Source organism: Dipodomys spectabilis, unplaced genomic scaffold (genome assembly GCF_019054845.1).
Source record: "Dipodomys spectabilis isolate Male_0828 unplaced genomic scaffold, ASM1905484v1 ptg000234l, whole genome shotgun sequence".
In the NCBI taxonomy this organism is placed as follows: Eukaryota; Metazoa; Chordata; class Mammalia; order Rodentia; family Heteromyidae; genus Dipodomys; species Dipodomys spectabilis.
Genome location: NW_024870911.1, coordinates 8,364,945 through 8,384,993, shown reverse-complemented (window position 1 = coordinate 8,384,993; position 20,049 = coordinate 8,364,945). Strand labels below are relative to the sequence as shown.

General features: G+C 39.2%; 1 protein-coding gene across 1 annotated transcript in view; it reads right to left on the bottom strand.

The window, feature by feature from the left end:
• Positions 1 to 19,681, bottom strand: part of Best3 (bestrophin 3) — a 37,694-nt gene extending 18,013 nt beyond the window's left edge. Inside the window, exons 1-6 of the mRNA XM_042699031.1 lie at positions 19,530 to 19,681; positions 16,062 to 16,156; positions 15,362 to 15,595; positions 5,042 to 5,196; positions 3,492 to 3,569; positions 3,241 to 3,393 (exon numbers count right to left, since the gene is read on the bottom strand). Coding sequence (XP_042554965.1) covers positions 3,241 to 3,393; positions 3,492 to 3,569; positions 5,042 to 5,196; positions 15,362 to 15,595; positions 16,062 to 16,156; positions 19,530 to 19,681 — 867 coding nt within the window. The remainder of the gene's footprint in view (positions 1 to 3,240; positions 3,394 to 3,491; positions 3,570 to 5,041; positions 5,197 to 15,361; positions 15,596 to 16,061; positions 16,157 to 19,529) is intronic.
• Between the last annotated feature and the right edge of the window lie 368 nt (positions 19,682 to 20,049).

Sequence of the window (20,049 nt, the reverse complement as noted above, 5' to 3'; positions counted from 1 at the left end):
GGCCTGAACTCTGGGCCTGGGCACTGTCCCTCAGCTCTTCAGCTCAAGGCTAGCACTCTACCACTTGAACCACAGCGCCACTTCTGGCTTTTTTCTTTTTGCTTGTGTGGTGCTGAGGAATCGAACCCAGGGCCTCATGCATGTAAGGCAAGCGCTCTACCACTGAGCTACCTTCCCAGCCCCTTAACATACATCTTCTAATATTTATTTGATATTAAATAATCTCGCCAAGTTCTTGAACTAAATAGCATTTTTGAGATGTGTGTGTGTGTGTGTGTGTGTGTGTGTCTGACTTGCCTATTATTTACCTTTTTTTTAGTGATTTTTGATTTTTTTATTATGTGTGTGTATGTTTTTGGAGATAGAGATAAAGAGAATGGGGGAAAGATTTTATATTGGTTCTAGCTAAGGACAAAACAGTACAAAATAATCATTTGATTAGTTTCTACATTCTAGATTCTGAGATCTTTGGATAGAATCTGGTACTTATTTTTTAAGATTTATGTCAAAAACGTAGCACAATTAATTTCATTTTTCAGCTGTTCATGAAATAACCAGGAGAGTTCTTAAAAACAAGCAAATAAACAAGCACATACAAGCTAGTGTCTGGGCACCTCCCCGAGAAATTCTGAGTTTGTAAGGCTGAGTCTAGGCATCAGGATGAGGTAAAGCTCCTGGGGGATTTTTACAGCCAATCAGTAAGCTTCACAGGGAGAGTTGTGGCAGAGGCCTTGTGGCAAGATGTGGGGGCTGTCTAACATCTCTTGCCGAGGGTTTGGTTTAATTAAATAGGTTGGCTGCTGAGTCCTCAAAATATTTTCATTATTTTCAATTTTTGCTTTTATGGTAGTTGTCTGGTATGTGTTACTTGAGTCTATATCAAATCGTGAAAATGACACCTACATTTGCTCACTGACAGTCTCCCCAAAACATACTTGATTAGAGGTTCCATTTCCAGTACGAAACCTAGTAGTAAACTGTTCAGAAATGTGCAATCATTTTTCTATCTTCTGGAAAGACTTACAAAGATCTAAATTGTCAAGATAGAGAGAGGCTACTCACCAGTAAGGGCAAACTCATTTTTATTACATTTGGCCACCTGACTTTTTTTTGTTGTTGTTGCTGGTACTAGGGTTTGAACTCAGGGCCTGAGTGCTGTCCCTGAACTTTTTTGCTCAAGGCTGACAATCTACCACTTGAGCCACAGCCCCATTTCTGGCTTTTTAGTAGATAATTGGAAAGAGTCTCAAGGACCTTCCTGCTTGGGCTGGCTACAAACCAACATCCTCAGATCTCAGCTTCTTGAGTAGCTTGGATTACAGTTGTGAACCACCAGAGGTGACCCTATGTTTGACTATCTCTTAAAGGGTTGTTTTCTCATATTTACCTTTATAAGTTTTTTGTTTTTTTTTTTGGGTTCCAGTCGTGGGCCTGAACTCTGGGCCTGGGCACTGTCCCTCAGCTCTTCAGCTCAAGGCTAACACTCTACCACTTGAGCCACAGCACCACTTCCAGCTTTTTTCTTTTTGCTTATATGGAGCTGAGGAATTGAACCCAGGGCCTCAGGCATGCAAGGCAAGCGCTCTTCCCAGCCTCCTTTAAAAGTATTTTATACAGAGAAAGATTGTTAGTAGTTTTAGAAAATATATCAAACTAGTGGCACCAGTGGCTCACACCTGTAATCCTAACTACTCTGGAAGCTGAGATCTGAGGATCATGATTCAAAGCCAGCCTGGGAAAGAAAATCCAAGAATCCTCTCCAATAAACTACTCAGAAAAAGCTGGAAATGGTGTTGTGGCTCAAGTGGTAGAGTGTTGGCCTTGAGCAAAAAAAGTTCAGAGACAGTACCCAGGCCTTGAGTTCAACACCAGGACTGGCAAAAGAAATGAAAAAAGAAAAGAAGGAAAGAAAGAAAGAAAAAAGAAAGGAAGGAAGAAAGGAAGAAAGGGAGGAAGGTAGGAAGGAAGGAAAAGAAAAGAAAGAAAATATATCAGAAGAAAGGAACCGCTAACATCTCTACATTACAATCAAGCACCTTACATAGACACAAAGCAAAGAACAAAAAAGCTCAGCACATATCAAGGGAAAAGACAGGGAAAAAAAGGACCAGAATGATAATAAACATTTGGGTCAGTTGTGGTGATTTTGTGTTTATAAAGCTAAGGCTACTTTTTCTTCTAAAGGGAAGTGAGAGCCATTAATTTCTCCTGCTCTCTTCCTCCTAAGTGGGTGAAAATAATAAAGACTCACTGTCATCTGGTTAAAAATGTTTTTGCCATTTAAAGGACATTTCATTTGTCTTTTGAGCATAAGTTGAAATACCAACACACTTATTTTTCTTGGTGTAGATTCAAACCAATAAAGAAAAGGCTTTTGTAGGGGAAATTTGCTCCAACCCCAAGTCCTGACTGCATATGGCGCTGGTAAGACCGATCATTAGAAAATTCTTTGTTTGTTAGCCTGAAACTGTCCTTGGATTTCAGTTAGTATAACACAGATATTATTTTCTATTTCTCTTTGAATCACATACTTCCCTTTTGGAATGTTATAAAAGTAATGGAAATACATATACATATACATATTCATATACATCTGGAGAGGCTGGGAAGAGTGTGGTGTGGGTGCTGCTAGGGAACCAATACAGCTCTATACTGAATATTGGACAAGCTATTCTTGCTGCTCAGACCTTTCTAAACTCCTGGAAAACCAAATGTCATCATTAATCCTCATATTTCCTGATTTTGATTTTTATAAGTTCTGATTTTGAAAATAGGATGTATTTAGTGTTGTGGGACAGCTAGTAAGATTTCTAGGAATTGCCAATAACAGTTTATAGAGGATACTATGACAATGTTAACGTTGAAGTCTGATACCCAAGCCTTTTTCTTATTCTTACCCTGCCTGGTTACTCTTTGTGGTCTAAAATATCAATACAGGCACAGTTATTACTTTAATTACATTATTGTGATCCTAATGGGAGCACTTGGAGACAGAAAAAAATCAATGTAAGAGTGTTCTTCTAATCTGTGTGTAATGAACTACTTCAGACTGCTCCAATATAGTCTGACAGCAGCCCTGTCACTATAATCCTTGATGGAAAAGTAATCACATCTCTGAGCTATTGCATGATAAATCTACCTTTGACACACTTGGGAAGATTTGCTAAAAACCTGAGTAGAAGATCAGCATAGAGAGTTTGGAATATGACAGGTTACAGAGGCATTGAGACTATTGGCTACCTTGAGCCATCCTGCGTAGAAGAAGAATTGTAGGAGAGTAAAGATTGGAATGTAAAGATCTAAATCATGCCCCGCATAGCCTTTGGTAGGATCCAAAAACTGTCGTCCAATCAGGCATGCAAAGAAGAAGGTGTAGACAGCAAGAGTGACAACCTAGAATAGAGAAAAACCAAAGTAAGAAGACAGTGGTGGCTGCCCCCAGGGAGCTAAGGTGCCACGGCAGGCCAGGAGAAATGCAAAATAGTTGATACCTGAGTATAAACCAGTGGAATCCCGACCCAGTCATAGCCAAATAAGAGACTGCACCAGGAGCGATAGCGATTCATTTCCTAGGACAGAACACATAAAATATGGTTGACAGTAATGAGTGTGGTGAGAAATATTGACTAGCACTCAGAACATGACCATGCTTTTCTGAATATGTCTGAAAAAAATGATGGGAACAACTTTGTAAAATGAATGAATTAGCTCCCAAGGTGACTACCCAAGGAAAATACTGGAAAAAAAAAAAAAAACACAATGAACATCAGTGAGCAGCATGCACAAGGACTTATTGTAGACTACCAAAAATATTAAGACAGAACTTTATAAAAATACCCCTTTTCTATTGACTTCACAAATGCATACTATATATGTCTAAATAAATGCCCCAGTATATGTATACACGCACATACACACACACACCCTCACCTATACATAGGTATATATGTGTGTATTCATGTAAATATACATAATACATAGATATGCTGAGAGTAGTGACAGGAAGGCAATGGTAAATAATTTAAGTATTTTTTTAGTTTTTGGGTTTTCTTTGCCGGTCTTGGGGTTGAACTATAGGCCTAGTGTTGTCCTTGAGCTTTTGTACCTAAGACTTGTATTCTAATACTTGAGCCACAGTTATACTTCTGGCTTTTTGTGGTTAATTGGAGATAAGAGATGCATGAACTTTTCTGCCTGGCTGGCTTTGAACCACGATCCTCAGATCTCAGACTCCTGAGTAGCTAGGATTAGATGTCAGTCACCTGTGCATGGCAATTTTTAGTAATTGGAAGAGCTTTTTTGTTCTTCTCTGTTTGAAAAACACAATTACACTAGATCTCAGGAGAAAAAAAGGTATCAGTATATTCCTCCACAAATAGGGATTTCGAGTGCTCATATTTGTTAGAAAATATATCTCTTTGGAGTAGGGAGAACTGAAAGTCATTGATTCTCTTCTGCCCCACATAATATTATCTAATACAGAGAAGAAGAGCAAATCTTTATTTGGGAGCAATTTTAAAACCATTTACTCTTTTTAGTCTCCAAGCAGGAGACAGTCATGGCATACCTATCCAGTCTTAGATTTGTTTCTTTGAACAATTCGGGTTCTTTTGTTTAGCGAGACACTGCTTTATTCAATGGAGCATGCTACTTTGTTAAATTGGGCTCAGTTACCATATTCCAATTTGGAAGAAATGGCTGAGGAGGTTCATTTTTTCAGATTTTATTCTAGAATCCTGAAGCCATGGAGGGCAAACATGAACCTTCCAAACCCTTGTCAGCCTGTGTTTAACACATGTTTACAGCATCTCTTACATACCAGGCTGTGCGAGACACAACAACTACTATGAGGCAATCTGAGTTTAATACATGCCCTGTCTCTTTCTTGCCCATTGTGGATTTTGATACTAACTCAATTTTTCCAGTTTCTTGGAACCAGAATTGAACAAAGCAGATTCTTCCTAATCCAGCCTGTTATATCTAAATGCCTATTGGGCTCCAATAACTGGCATCTGCTACTAATGCTTTGTGATGTACTCACAGTCATCAGTGATTGTAGATCGACGCTGTCTCTAATTCTACCTTCATCCCGGGCTTTAGTTGCAAGATTTCCAAACCAGATAAATGGAACCCAGTATTTCAGATGAGGTGATTTGAGGTGGTCGAATAATTTCCTTTCATCTGCTGTCATAAAACCTTTACAAAGATAAAAATTGCTAAGTTATAAAAATTAGTTTAACATTAATAGGTTAGCAGATTTTCAGTCTATTACAGAAGTGTATCTTGAGAATATAAAGAAAAGCATAGAAGTTCTTGTCTCTATTAGTTTGTGCTTTTATTAGTGTAGTAATATGGAATGTGTGTATGTACTTATTCATATGCACACATCTATCTATGGTGCAATGCAGGGACCATTCTATGCCAAAATACATATTGGCAGTCTCTGATAGAGAAGGTAAATGATCAGATAGTAAATGTGGCTAGAATATTTAGGGAAATGTATTCTTTAGGTTTTGGTGTATTCATCTAAAATGTGCACCAATGATGCTTAAAATTGTTAAGATTAAAAGACTAAATATGGGGGCTGGGAATGTGGCTTAGTGGTAGAGTGTTTGCTTAGCATGCATGAAACCCGGGGTTTGATTCCTCAGTACCACATAAACAGAAAAAGCCGAAAGTGGTGCTGTTGCTCAGGTGGTAGAGTACTAGCCTTGAGCAAAAAAAGAAACTCAGGGACAGTGACCAGAACTGGCAAAGAAAAAAAAAAAGACTAAATATCTATGGTGCTAAGTAAGGATTCACAGGTCTGTTTCTTCTGCTCTTTCCTTGACTTTCTCTTTACTCTGGGACTTTTTCCCTTTATAGTTCCCACATGGTACTTACATTATAGTATATTTTAATACACTTATAGTATTAGATTATATTATAGTATTATTAATGTTTCTCCTGCTAAGACATTTTTGAAGACATTAGTCTTCATAGTACCCAAAGCACTTGGAACATATTTTAGAAGTGTTTGTATAATTTTATGTGTGTATATATATAATTTTTGTATATAAACATACACACATATACATATATACACACACAAAGAAAATTTATATTGCTGTTTAGTTAGGTTTTCAATAACCTCTCTGAGACTCAGTTTCCTTATCTATACAAGAGAGATTATGCTAGCTACATCACAAGCATGCAGTAGAACTACCTGAAATGATGAATTTTTGTCAAGATGTTAGCATAACACATAGCTCCTACTTCGTTAAGTGCTAAGATGCATATTATGTGGCGCTCCTCCTCCTCTCTCCTCACATAAGAGAAGAAGAGCTTTGAATATTAGAAGAGGAATCAGGGGAGAGGATCGGGTGGGGGGAGGTGGGCGGAGATGGGAAGAGATGGAAAGGGGAAACAAAGAGGAGGCAACAATGCTTGATAAGAAATGTACTCGTTATCTTGCCCTTGTAATTGTAACCCCTCTGTATGGTATTCTCACAATAAAAAAAAAGAAGAGGAATCAAGTAGCAGGCTTATTTAATAGACAGACATCTACTCAATGTCTTCTACTATACTTCAGGGTTCATTCACATAGAAATGTAAGAATGTACATTTATGTACATTTATTCTTTTACTTTAAAAAAATTTGAGCCAGGAGCCGGTGGCTCAGGCCTGTAATCCTAGCTACTCAGGAGGCTGAGATCTGAGGATCATGGTTCAAAGTCAGCCTGGGCAAGAAAGTCTGTGAGACTTTTATCTCCAACAAACCACTAAAAAACTGAAAGTGGCACTGTGGCTCAAGTGGTAGAGCACTAGCCTTGAGCTGTAGAGCTGAGGCACGGCAGCCAGGCCCAGAGTTCAAATCCCATGACTGACAAAAAAAAATTTGATCAAGTAGTGGTACGTCTCATTTTTCCCAGCTACATCATTAATTTCCCTGGAGGAAATTACTGTGATCAGTATTAAGTATTCTTGCAGGGATATCTTACAGATTTTAATGCATTCCTATTTTCTGAAATGGAAATGGTTTAATTTACATACATATTTGCCATTTACTTCTTTTTTTAAGTTACCTCTTAGAGATTTTTAAAAATTAGCTGAGGACAGCAGCATTCCTCCTCCTCCTCCTCCTCCTCCTCCTCCTCCTTCTCCTCCTCCTCCTTTTTTTTCTTCTTCTTCTTCCACTTAAGCCACAGCATCACTTCCAGTTTTTGAGGTTAATGGGACATAAGAATCTTTTCTGCCCAGGGACTTTTCTGCCCAGGCTGGCTTTGAACCATGATCCTCAGATCTCAGTCTCCTGAGTAGCTAGGATTACAGGTGTGGGCCACCAGTGCCTGGCAAAAACATTCTTTTTTTAATGACTATTCTCTACTAACCTTAATTGTTAATTATATTCCATAATTTACTTAATTCTCTTCTGAATATTTAAGATATTTTTGCTAGTGAAACAAAAGCTAAACAAATACAGGCATTTCTCCCTATTTAAGGAATGGAGCCAATGTCTGAACCCTTGAAGATGCACGCACTGAAGTGCTGTCTTCCTATGGGTGCTGTGTAATAAATCTTTCTCTGCCCTAGACTATGACTCTTTGTTTGGCATGTGGGGGCAAGTGGCTGGACCTAACTTGGGACTCCTGAACTTTTGTTCTGGGGCCTAACAACCCTGTTTCATTACTCCAGGAAGTTAATAGGTAAACTTGACCTGTCTCAACTTTCAGCTTACAGACTTGCTACAGCTCTTCTTCCTTTAGCTGGAAGCCAATTCTCAGATATTCCATATCAATTGGCTAGCAGTTATATTCTTGGGATTTGGAATACAATTTTAAAAAATGATCCCACTTACTCACTGATGCAATCTCTGTAATTTGACCAAATAATAACTGTCTCTGGTTATTTTTTTTAATTCACCAGTATGTATCAAATTGTGCTAGCGAGTCAGTTCTCGCTTTCCAAGAGGAAAGCAAATATGCTGAGTGAAGGCTGCTGTACTGTAGACACTACAGTAAGAGTTAGAACCTTTAATCCATGCAGGATCTCTCTTGATCAGAAGGGAATATGTGATTTGTAAGTTTTTAGAACCAACTAGATTGGGTACTCTTCTAGGATCTGGGAAAGATGACTGGTAGATCAGACACTGATGCTTCAAGAGTACTACCTTCTCAGCCGGGCGCTGGTGGCTCACGCCTGTAATCCTAGCTACTCAGGAGGCTGAGATCTGAGAATCACGGTTCAAAGCCAGCCCGGGCAGGAGAGACCGTGAGACTCCTATCTCCAATAAACCACCAGAAAACCGGAAGTGGCGCTGTAGCTCAAGTGGTAGAGCGCTCGCCTTGAGCTGAAGAGCTGAAGGACAGCGCCCAGGCCCAGAGTTCAAGCCCCATGACGGACAAAAAAAAAAAAAAAAAGAGTACTACCTTCTCCCTCCTTACAAGGTCATGACCCTCATCTCTAAGATTGTTAATTACAATTATTAATCAGAAGCACTACCAGTTGTCTGATCTTCTACCACCCAGTCTCTTTCATATGTTTTTTCTTGTTTTTGTTTCTAAACCTTTTTCCCCAAGGCTCTATCCATTCTCCTAGCTGGCATGACTATTTTGTTCTACTGTTGTTACACACTTCTAGGATTTTTCCTGATATCTCTTTTTCTTTTGGCTTGTTCTGGTCTGTGTAGTGATTTTCATATTATTTGTCCACCCCCCAAAAAAACCCACCTTATTTAGTATTACTAATCAGAGTAAAATATTTCTATCTCAGACCAACTAGACATTTGTTTGTATTGATTAGCAAATCAAGTGATAGTTTAATGGACCTGCTAGTTTTAGACAAAATTTTATTGCCTTCAAGCTAAAGGACTAATTAAATCCATTGACAAACAAGATTCTAGTCATGGATTTTGTCTGCTGTACAATTGGCCTATTTTTCCTGGTTGAAGCTGCCTTTCAAACAGAGGATCAAGTGAGGTTCTGTTAGAAGAAGGACCAAAGCATCTAAAAAAATCACAAAAATTGAAGGCCAGGTTTGATGCCAATTCTTTCTGCAAGAGAAAGTTGTGCGTTCAGTGTCTGAGCCTTTCTCAGAGGGTTGACTTTTATAGGAAGATTGTAATGCCTTGGGCTCATTTTCAGCTCTGTTCTCCACATGCATACAAAAGAGGTACCACTTTCACTGGAGTGGTCCTTTACATATAATGGGAAAAGTTTAGAAATTCCTGTCAACTAGGAAAGTCAAAGAGAGAAGGATGGAATCAGAATATGACAACACTGTGCAGAGTAGTATCTCAAACCTCTTCTACCATGAACCACAGGGAGACATAGGTGGTTCAAGAAACAATTATTGGTGGCTATGAATGTGGCTTAGTGGCATAGTGCTTGCCTAGCATGCATGAAGCCCTGGGCTTGATGCCTCAGTCCCACATAAACAGAAAAAGCTGGAAGTGGTGCTGTGTCTCAAGTGCCTTGAGCAAAAGAAGCTCAGGGACAGTGCCCAGGCCCTGAGTTGACGCCTCAGGACTAGCAAAGAAAAAAGAAAAGAAAGAAAGAAAGAAAGGAAGAAAGAAAGAAGCCATTATTTGCCCTTCTACATAATGTTTTATCTGAATATTCATTATTCTGTTCTTCTATTCTATGTGTTGTTCCTCATTTTATCCTATTAAAATGGTGGTGGTCCTATGCCATTGAAATGATAATTTCACAATGAGTTATAGCCCATAGACTAGAAAACCTGTAAGATATGGTGAAGTAAAATCAGTTTCTGGAATAGCAACACTGGATGGAGACAGAGACACTGCTTTATTTTACTGAAAAGACCAAAACATCTCTAGTCAGACAATATCCCTGTCTTTAAGTTAGTATCCCATCAGATTGTTTACTGCTTCATATGTAATGAGGCACAAAAAATATCATACACCAAGTTATGTCTCTTAACTCCTCACTTGACTTTCATTTGTCCTGAGTGAATAGATCTGAAGCAAATTGCATATAAAACAGATGTGCCCTAGTGCAGTGGCTCCTAAACGTCATGGTATTGAATCCTAATGCCAGGGTGGAAGCCAGCTCTCAGGATTCATTTTTTTTAAAAAGATCCTCAATAATTCCTGCATGCTGCACAGTTAGGGAATCTACTGCCCTGATGCTTCATTTCAATATTCCTATTTGGAGTCAAATATCTTGCACTGCCTCTGCGAAACTCACTTAAATGTGGATTCCTGGGTTTCTAATTCCCAATGATTCAGATTCCCGAGGCTGCCTGGAAGTCTGCAGTCTAAATAAGCTTCCTGGATAATTCAGTGATTGTAGTCTAGGACTGCACTTTCAGAAACAATGGGTGAATAGACTTCAATTCCTAAAGCAGAACTAGGGGAAACTTCAAGATGCGGACCATGCAATGCTGCCCATCTGAGGAGTGAATTCCAGGCAGGTTGGTTCTGCCTTGCCCCTTGCCCCCTGTGAGGAGTAAGTGCACAAAGGTAAGTCAGGTTTCATTGGCAGGAAGAAGCTCTGTCTGTTCCAGGCTCATCATGTGAGACTATAGGGATAACTGACTCAGCCTCTGAAAGTTCAGCCAACAAGAAAACTTGGCACAGCTGCAAATACCACTGTTTCCTTAGCTCATCTCTCCTATAACCCAGGGCAGTTGGAGATTTCAGAGACCAAGCAGCCCCAGAGCCGTGAAATGCAAACAGCAGAAAAACAACAGAGAAAACAGCAGCAGATCTCCCTGAGTGGAAATGTCTTACAAAATTGAGTTTATTTGGGTAGAGAGACAATCTCAAATGAAATTATCTATGCCAGAAACCATATCTAAACTCAGAACCTGTAATTTAGCAGCCTCTTGACAACTGGGAATGAAATGCCTTATGTGAATGTCTGTGAACTATAAGACTCACTGGAAATTCCATCAGTTTCATTATGCTTCCTATAGTCACAGTAGAAGCTCTGGGAGCAACAGAGTAAGGTTCAAGGACCTTGAGAAAAGCGAAATGTGTCTTTCCCTCAAAAAGATCAGTTCAGGGACATTTGAGGTAACAGACATTATTTTTAGTTTAATTGTGATGTTTCTATTTTTAATGGAAGCCAAAATGAAAAGCTTTTTATATTAAGTTAAGAACATTTTCCTGTAGCATCCAATTATACATATTTTCCCAACAGCAGGCATGTGTAGTTGGTTTTAGTTCTTATTATTATGCATCTTGACTGTCCCAGTTAAAAGCAAGGGATCAGCGACCAGCAGGTTAAGGGATCTGCCTTGTCCAGCTCTTCCTGTATCAGCATTGCCTTGCCAGGTGCTGAACGGAGGTGCTGGTCTTTGTTCTCCTCTCTCTCCTTCTCCCCTCTTCCTCTTGGTCAGCAGGGAATCTAGCTGCAAGAGCCTGCCCTCCAGCAAGAGCAAGAAGACCTGGCACAGACACTCCATTGCTTGAAAGCCCCTCTTTCTCAGTTCATGACCCAGGACAACCTGTCTTTTCTCCAGGTGCTTGTTAAACATACTGACCCCACTAAGACCTAGAGCATCAAAATCTCTAGCAGCTGCATCCTGGGATCCATGTTATTAGCAATTTTGATTTTACAATATCGAATGTGCACTGAAGCTTCAAAACACTTGCTTTTCCTTATAAGTGAGTTTATGTAAGAGAGTCAGCTAGCAAGGTAATTATATATAATATGTTGTGATATATTAGAATTATATGTAATTATAATATTATAATAAATATTATAATAGATATAACATATAATTATATGTCATATGTATTATGATATATCACCACATATGATATATATATAATATTTATCATATATTGGTACATGGTCAGCATCTGAAGTTTCTTCATAGTTCTGCTTTAGGAATTAAAGTCTATCTACCCATTGTTTCTGAAAGTGCAATCACAGACTATTTTATATATATATATATATATATATATAAAATATATATAGACTTATATAATATATAAAATAAATATATAATAAAGATTTTATATATGTCTATATATATAGTGCCATTAGCATTGCCCCTCCTGGGGCTCCCAGTGGTATATTTACCAGTCCTCCCTGCCCTCAGGCATGGGTAACTGCCCTGGTTCTGGGCGCAGGATATCTGCCAAACATTTTCCACCATCCCTGAACTTCCTATTCTTCCCAGAAACCTTGGCACAGGCCAAGGGCAGCCAGGGAGTGGCAGAGGCATGTGTCCAGTTGGGAGAACTTTGAAACAGCCCCAGCGTGCAGTGTCTGAGTCAGAGCTCTCCATAGGGAAGGAGCAGGACGTTCGGTAAGTCAGCTCTGTAGTGGACAGAGGGTGCTGTGCTGGCCCTGGGGGCCTCTGCAGCAGCTCTCCTGGCTCAGAGGTCAGTGGCTTGGAACCTTTGCCCTGCCGCCTAACACACTGACCTTCTATTCTTGTGAGTACAAGCTGGGTCCAGCACATTCTCTGCCTTAAAAGAGCACTTAGAAAGATGTTCCCTTTCCTTCAAAAGAGAAAAGCCTGGATGTAAGAGCCCGGCAGAGATTTGCACGGTGTTTTGTGAAACATACATCCAACAGCATGAAATCATACTATTCTGTTTCCTTCACTCTATCTGGTTGCCCCCCAGCTGACATTCCTGAGCTTACATCTGACCAGAGGCTCCAAAGGCCTCTCCATAATCAGCCATCCTGGCTTCCTCTTGAGGTGTGTACGTGTGTGTGTGTGTGTGTGTGTGTGTGTGTGTGTGTGTGTGTGTGTGTGTGTGTATGTGTATGTGTGTTCCCAGTAACTGGGGCTTGAACTCCAGGCCTCATATTCTCACTTTTCCTTTTCCTTCTAGTCTGCCAGGCTCTATGCTACTTGAACACCTGTACTTGCAGCTTTTTAAGCTGTATCCTTGGAGAGCATCCCATAGACTTTTCTGTTCTTGCTGGCTTCAAACCGTGATCCTCAGATCTCAGCCTCCTGAATAGCTAGGATTGCATGCATGAGCCACCGATGCCCGGCAGTGATGTGCTTTTAATATGGAGGTGACACTAGGAGAATGCGAGGGGCTTTGAGAATTGGGGCTGGAATCTGAGTGCTGCCAGAACTCTCTTCATTCAAGGATGTGTCAGAGCTAGAGAGATGTCAGCTTGGTTCATCTAAGGGGCTTTTGCTCTCCTTGATCAATTTGGATGGGCCATTTTTTTTTTGTATTTGGTTTGTGTTTAGGTCTTTCTTCAGGATTTGCAATTCTTAATATTCTTTGATTCTTTAGAGATTAGGGTAAGAAAGTTAAGTGGAGCAGCCTTTACATTTTGGTCATACTGCAGTGGATCAGGAAGACTTGGAATGTCCAAACAATGAGTGTTTTAAGGTAACCACAGTCAATGTTCTGACATTGGTTGAAGCATTTTAACATATCAAGAAGTCACATGGCACTTATGAGGCTCCAGATACTGCTCTGAATATTTTGCGAATACTAAGTTATTTTTTGTTCTCATAATAAGCCTACAAGGTATACAAGACAGGTGTCATTGTAACTTACTGGGAGCCCATTTTGTGGGTGACAAAACGGAGGCACAAAAAGGTTAAAGCAAGGGCTGGGAAGGTGGCTCAGTGGTAGAGCGCTTGCCTTGCATGCCTGAGGCCCTGGGTTCGATTCCTCAGCACCACATAAGCAAAAAAGAAAAAGAAAAAAGCCTGAAGTGGCGCTGTGGCTCAAGTGGTAGAGCGCTAGACTTGAGCTGAAGAGCTGAGGGACAGCGCCCAGGCCCAGAGTTCAGGCCCCACGACCGGACCCAAAAAAAAAAAAGGTTAAAGCAATGGCTTGTCAGTGGTGGAGTACAGATGCAAACTCTTAACCTGCACGTAGCTACCATGCTGCCCATGTAAAAAGAGAAAAGAGAAAACAACAACAAAAGGCCAATAAAATACTCCAAACATTCTTAGAAAAATTCTATTTTCAAAGAAAGTTCAGAGAAAGCAACCAAAGACTGCAATCTAATTGAGAATCAGCTCCCATGGTTCTTTTTCAGTTTCCTTTTTTTTTTTTGGAGATATTAGAGATTACACTTGCAAGACAAGCACTTTATCACTTGAGTCATGCCCCAGCCCATTTGGTTTTCTGATGGGGTCTTGTGCTCTTGCCGGTGGCCAGCCTTGGACCTTGATTCTCCTGTGTATGCCTTTCACAGCTGAGGTTACTATGGGTTCCATCACACAGATTTGTCTTTGAGGTGGGTCTTGCTAACTTTTGCTCAGCTAGCCTCAAACCTCAAACCTCCTAACTATTTGGGATTACAGGTATAAACAGCCATACTTGATTGTGCTAAGAAACTAAACATTTAGTTTCTTTAGTGAATATTTGCAAACTAAAGAGAATCCCATTCTTTATACATGATTTTTTTTTTTCTTTTGGTCTGGTTGTGGGGCCTGAACTCTGGGCCTGAGCGCTGTCCCTCAGCTCTTCAGCTAAAGGCTAGCGCTCTACCACTTTGAGCCATAGTGCCACTTCCAGCTTTTTTCTTTTTGCTTATGTGGTGCTGAGGAATCGAACCCAGGGCTGCATGCATGCAAGGCAAGCGCTCTACCACTGAGCCAACTTCCCAGCCCCCATACATGATTTTATTCTCAGCACACTGTACCTAGGAACCCACCTGGAATAACTGAGTAGACTTTGAGGCATAGGAATTAAAAAACAGAAGCAGCCTTTTACTGCCATTTCCTGGCATCTGCCTAAATGAAAATGGACATTTCTGACTTGACTCCACATGAGCTACCTCATCCCTGTAATCCTGGCTACTCAAGAGACAGACATTGGGAAGATGCAGTTTGGAGCCAGCTGGACAAAAACTTCTTGAGACCCCATTTCCACCAATAAAAGCTGGGTACAGTGGTGTGTGTTTGTCATCTGAGCTAGGACAGAAGCATTAATAGGAAGATCTTAGTTCAGGCCAGCCTGGACTACCTGAACTATAACTAAACAAATAGGGTTGGGGACATGCCTCAAGCAGTAGATAGCTTACTTAGCAAGTACAAGGTCATGAATTCAAATCCCAGAACCACTACCACAAAACAAACAATAAAAAACCCCAAGGGTGATAACTACTTAAAGGGATAGAAAATTATAAGGTAATATTACAGGTTGTTTTAGAAATAGGATCTTTACTACTCTATTGTCTGAAGTCAACTATAGTTCTCTTAAGCAGATTATTCACTACTTTCTTCCACTTCCCTAGTAAATTCTGCCAGGACAAGAGCCAGGTCTTGGATGTTTATCTTTGCCTCCCAAGGTTGTTTCTGGCATAGAGTATCAGTAAAGGTTTCTTAGGTGCATTCATGGAGGGGGCTTTCAGAAGAATTTGGGAGCTCCTTCTCTGAGTTGAGAGGGGGTCATGGAAGGAAAAGACATTCACCATACCTGCTTCTACCACGTGGTCCATCGTTGGGAACCTTTTGTACACCGCTGTGCTCACGGAGCGGAAGATGAGAAGGGACGTGAGATTTACATAACGCATCAGAGTCCTTCTGAGCAGGCGCCCATGCTGGTCACTGCCGTGAACACTGCTGGAGATGAGGAACATCAGCCTGTCTGGCCAGGGCAGGTTCACAAACTGGTTCCACCATCGGTTCACTACCAGAGTCACATAAAATCCTGTAGAGTAAGCGGAAATTAGAAAGTTATTTCTTAGCTCAGACACCTTGGGGGAAAAAGATGCTTTTTTTCTTTAGCATAATTTTAGCCTTTTTTTTAAAGGGGTTGGGAATATTAACAAAAAATTGTACCTTAAGATTTTGCCTCTGGGAGGAAAAATGTCATTTGTGCCTAGCACTGCCAGGGCACCCAGTAAGTGGGTATTAGAATTTACATATTGATGGTAGAAATGGAGGATTAGTGAAGAGAAAGCTTAAGGGCCCAATAGCAGATGATTACCTCAAACTTACTTGGTGTTAATTTAGCGACAGCAGCCCTCAAGGCAAACGTTAGGGTTGGTTCTGCCCTGGTGCAAGCAATGGATTTTCAGGCATGCCTCCCAGCCTGGGCACACTCTCATGCAGTCATCCTGTCATCCTAATGGAGACAGCTGTGTGGCTGCACTCTGCGTGTGACCTATACTTACCAAGCACAAAGGTTACTGGAATTTGTTCAGCATATCTGTCACAGTAAATTGATAATTTTTCAAAGTAACGTTTTTGGGCTCCTGTAAGTAACAATCTGGAGCAAAAATAAAATGCACAGCCCTTTATGATATTATACTTCTGCACCTGCTTTGCAAGTGACATTACGTGCACACAATTAAGCACAAGTAATCTCAGGGTTTTTCTTTTTTCTTTTTCTTTTTTTTTAAGGAACTATAACTTTTTGTTTTGACTCAAACTGAGATGTCTCGAAAACTTTTTAATTGCTTAAGGTTTGAAGTGCTGGTTTTGTTTTGTTTTTGTCTGTTGGCTGGTTTTTGTCCTTGGTACTTGGACTTGAATTGGCCTGAGTGCAGTTCCTTAGCTTTTTTGCTCAACCAGTTGAGCCACAGCTCCAGCTAGTTAATTGGAGATAAGAGCTTTACAGACTTTGTTACTGGGGCTGGCTTCAAATTGTGATCCTTAGATCTCAGCCTCCTGAGTAGCTAAGATTACAGGCATGAGCTAAAGTACTAAAGCTTTAGAGTATAAATATGTTTGGCCACTATATAGGGGGACTTGTTAACCATGTATTTTTTAAACTTTATATTTAAAGTTTTTGTAATTTCTTCAGTAGATTTGGAGCCAAGCATGTTATAAAGTAGCCCATTTTTTCCAATTATTCATCAGGAATGCTTAAAAGTAGATAATATTGATTAAGTGGACTAGAGTTATTATCATTATTAAATAATAACATTTGACATCTTGATCTTTCTCCTGAATGCAATCCGTGCATTCCAGATTACACATGTTGCACTTCAAAGGATATTGTAAGGGTTTGTTTTAAAGGCTATAATTATTTTAAATATAAGCAAAACGGATTTAACAATGAGAAGCAAAAACTTGTTATATTATATTTAGTCACTGTCTCAACATATTTATTATAGGTCTGTTCCAGCCTGCCCAAACTCATTTTCTGGTATTGTTAAACATAATTGCATTTAATGAGACCACTATTGCTATGTACATTATAGGGAAGAAATTCAGAGACTGACTTGTCGAAAGGCAGCATAATAATAATGATGGAAGTATGGAAAGAGAAGTCACACACATGAATTTGTGTCAATCAGTAAATGCAGCTGTTCCAAAGGACGAAGGAACCAAGGAAAGATCCATAGCAACCAAGGCCACTTTGGGTGAGTTGATCTAGGAAGCAGAGGGATAATGAGCTAACAGTACACAACCAATCAGACTGCAGGAGGCGGTTCTGACAAAGAAGTTGTTTAGGGTGTAGGTGGGTGAGGATTGACTGTCTCAGTTTCTGATTAAGTCTGACAAGACTTAATGGAAACAGTAAACGCTAATAAGAGAGATGCTGACTGGCTGCATGGGCCATATCAGGGTTCTGCTGATGACATGTCACCATCAGAGTGGTTTGTTAATCCATAAATAGAAATGGTCAGGAGAATTTAATGTGGAAAGCACAGATCGTAGGGTCAGACCAAACCAGATTTTAGTCCAAATCTACTACCTACAGATTTAGATGTAGAGAATATCTTCTAATTTTTCCCCAGTCTCAGTTCTCTTATTTGTTAATGAGGATATTAACATGTACATATCTATATCTATATCTATATATATGTAAAACACATGACCTCATACTTAATCATAAAATTGTATTATTACTAACTGGCTAAAGAAAAATATTTAAATGATAGGTAAGTAGAAATTTTAATAGTTAAAAAATTCTAGAGAGATTATTTTGTCAACTATCTCCAAAATAGAAGACATATAATCTAAATTAATGAACTCTGATTATGCTCTATGACTTTTATAAAGTATAAATATTTGCTTACAACAAGATTAATAAAAACCTTAAGGTTATTATTAGATATGAGAATGAAACTATATTCATTTTTTTCAACAGGTAGGGTTTGGCTTTTTTTTTGACAGATTTGATCTATAGGTCTTGATAAACCTTTGATGAAGATAAAAGGATCTACTTTAACAAGTACTTACAGTTAAACTTTAAAAAATGAAGGAAAACGTGAACTAATGTTTATTACTATAAATGTTACAGAAACAATCATTAAACTTTGGGAAAACATACACATGTATTTTTGGGAGAGCATAAATTTGAGACCGGAGCAAAACTTCAGGTCCTAAGGAGCATTTCTGGCTACATTGCGACTGTTCTAAGGGCTATTCTATTCTAAGCAGCGGTAGCAGCAATACACTCACATTAGTAAAAATAAACTAATGAGATAATTATCCTGGAACATGGTTGTGTCTTCCACAGTTTCATATTATGAAGGTTTAGGTAGCATGTAAGGACATTGTCAAAATCATCTCATATCATCATATCATTGATAACTATAACATATATGAAAAAAATACTGGAAGTTCTAAAGGTATTTTGCTGGAATGTATACCAATAAGTATACTTGTTTGGAGTGGCAGTTTTAATGGGTAGTGAGATAGTTCTTTCATTTTGCTATTGATAACTATCAGCTAACTAGTTAATACCCCTCTTCTCCCAGTGGATTCTTGTTGCTGCAAGGAAGAATGTAGGTATCAGAAATGACACACAAATCTAATCTGTAGATAGAAGGAAAGTAAACCAATATACATAGAATAAGTAGGAAATACAGCCTCAAAAACTTTTAGCTTTCCTATTTCAACTTCCAGCTTCCTCCAGAGAAGAAACGTATGCTTTCTATTTAAATAAGAGGACTCAGAAAAACTTCACTTTTATCATACTTCTGAAGTTTTATTAAGGCTATAATTTTCACTTATCAAAGCATTTTTTTGGGCATGATACTCCTCAAACTTTCTATCAATCTGACAAGCATTGGTTGTGTTGTCATAAATCTCTCTCTCTTTTTTTAACACAAAATGCCCTGAAATCAGAAGACATAAAGAAAATACATTCATCTTCAGGTCTTAATTCTTTGATAGAGGCACAGATAAGGTTGGAGGGCACCATCCTGCATAAGAGCTCATCATTCAAGGCAAGAGGAAAGAAATTGCTGGATAAACACTATTCATAGACATGTTAATTCTATATGTCATTACAGCCAGTGGTTAATTCACAAATTCAGACTGTATATGATATAGTTGAAAGAAGCATAAAAACTTCACCTGTGGGTTTCTAAAAAAATCATTACATAGTAAGGATCTTTCAATTTATATCTAAAACAATAGGCTTAATACCTCACCATGACCAGTTTATGTGGTGCTGGAATGAGAGACTTTTGAATCAGAGAGTTATAATCTACTTAACATTCTAACAAAGTGGTTAGGTAAGGATTAACATACCCTGTCTTGTGGAGAAAACAACAGAGAGGTTCATGCAAAGGAAGAGGTTACATAACACAAAAGTCAGCAGCAACCAAAGGATTCAGATTTTTGAGACTGTATTCCTACATAACAGTTGATGGCCATTTAAGAACACATGCAAATCAAAGTACCTGTACACCAAACTTATGGCTGTGTAAAGGACAGCAAAAACAATAAATTCCCTGTACAGTAGTTTGTAGATGCTGCCTCTCCACTTGAGGAGTAACCTATGAAATCCAAAAAAAGTCGCATTTGCTACTTTACTGGAGTAAGTGACAGTCATCTTGGATAGTGTTTTTCTAGAAGAGCAAGAAGACAAAACACAAACAAAATGTCATATTCAATACAGGACATAAATCTGTATAGAAAACCAAACCACTAACCAATCAACAATATTTCAGTTTTTACAGTGTGGGACTTGGTGGGTGATCATCGTGTCACTAACTAGCATCTCAGTGCATCTCTGTTTAGCAGAGAAGGGAAGGAAAGGAGATATCAGGAAGAGTGGTTTTTGAAATCTTAAAATTGCTTTAAATTTTTTTTTGGTCGGTCATGGGGCCTGAACTCTGGGTCTGGGTGCTGTCCCTCAGCTCTTCAGCTCAAGGCTAGTGTTCTACCACTTGAGCCACAGCGCCACTTCCAGCTTTTTCT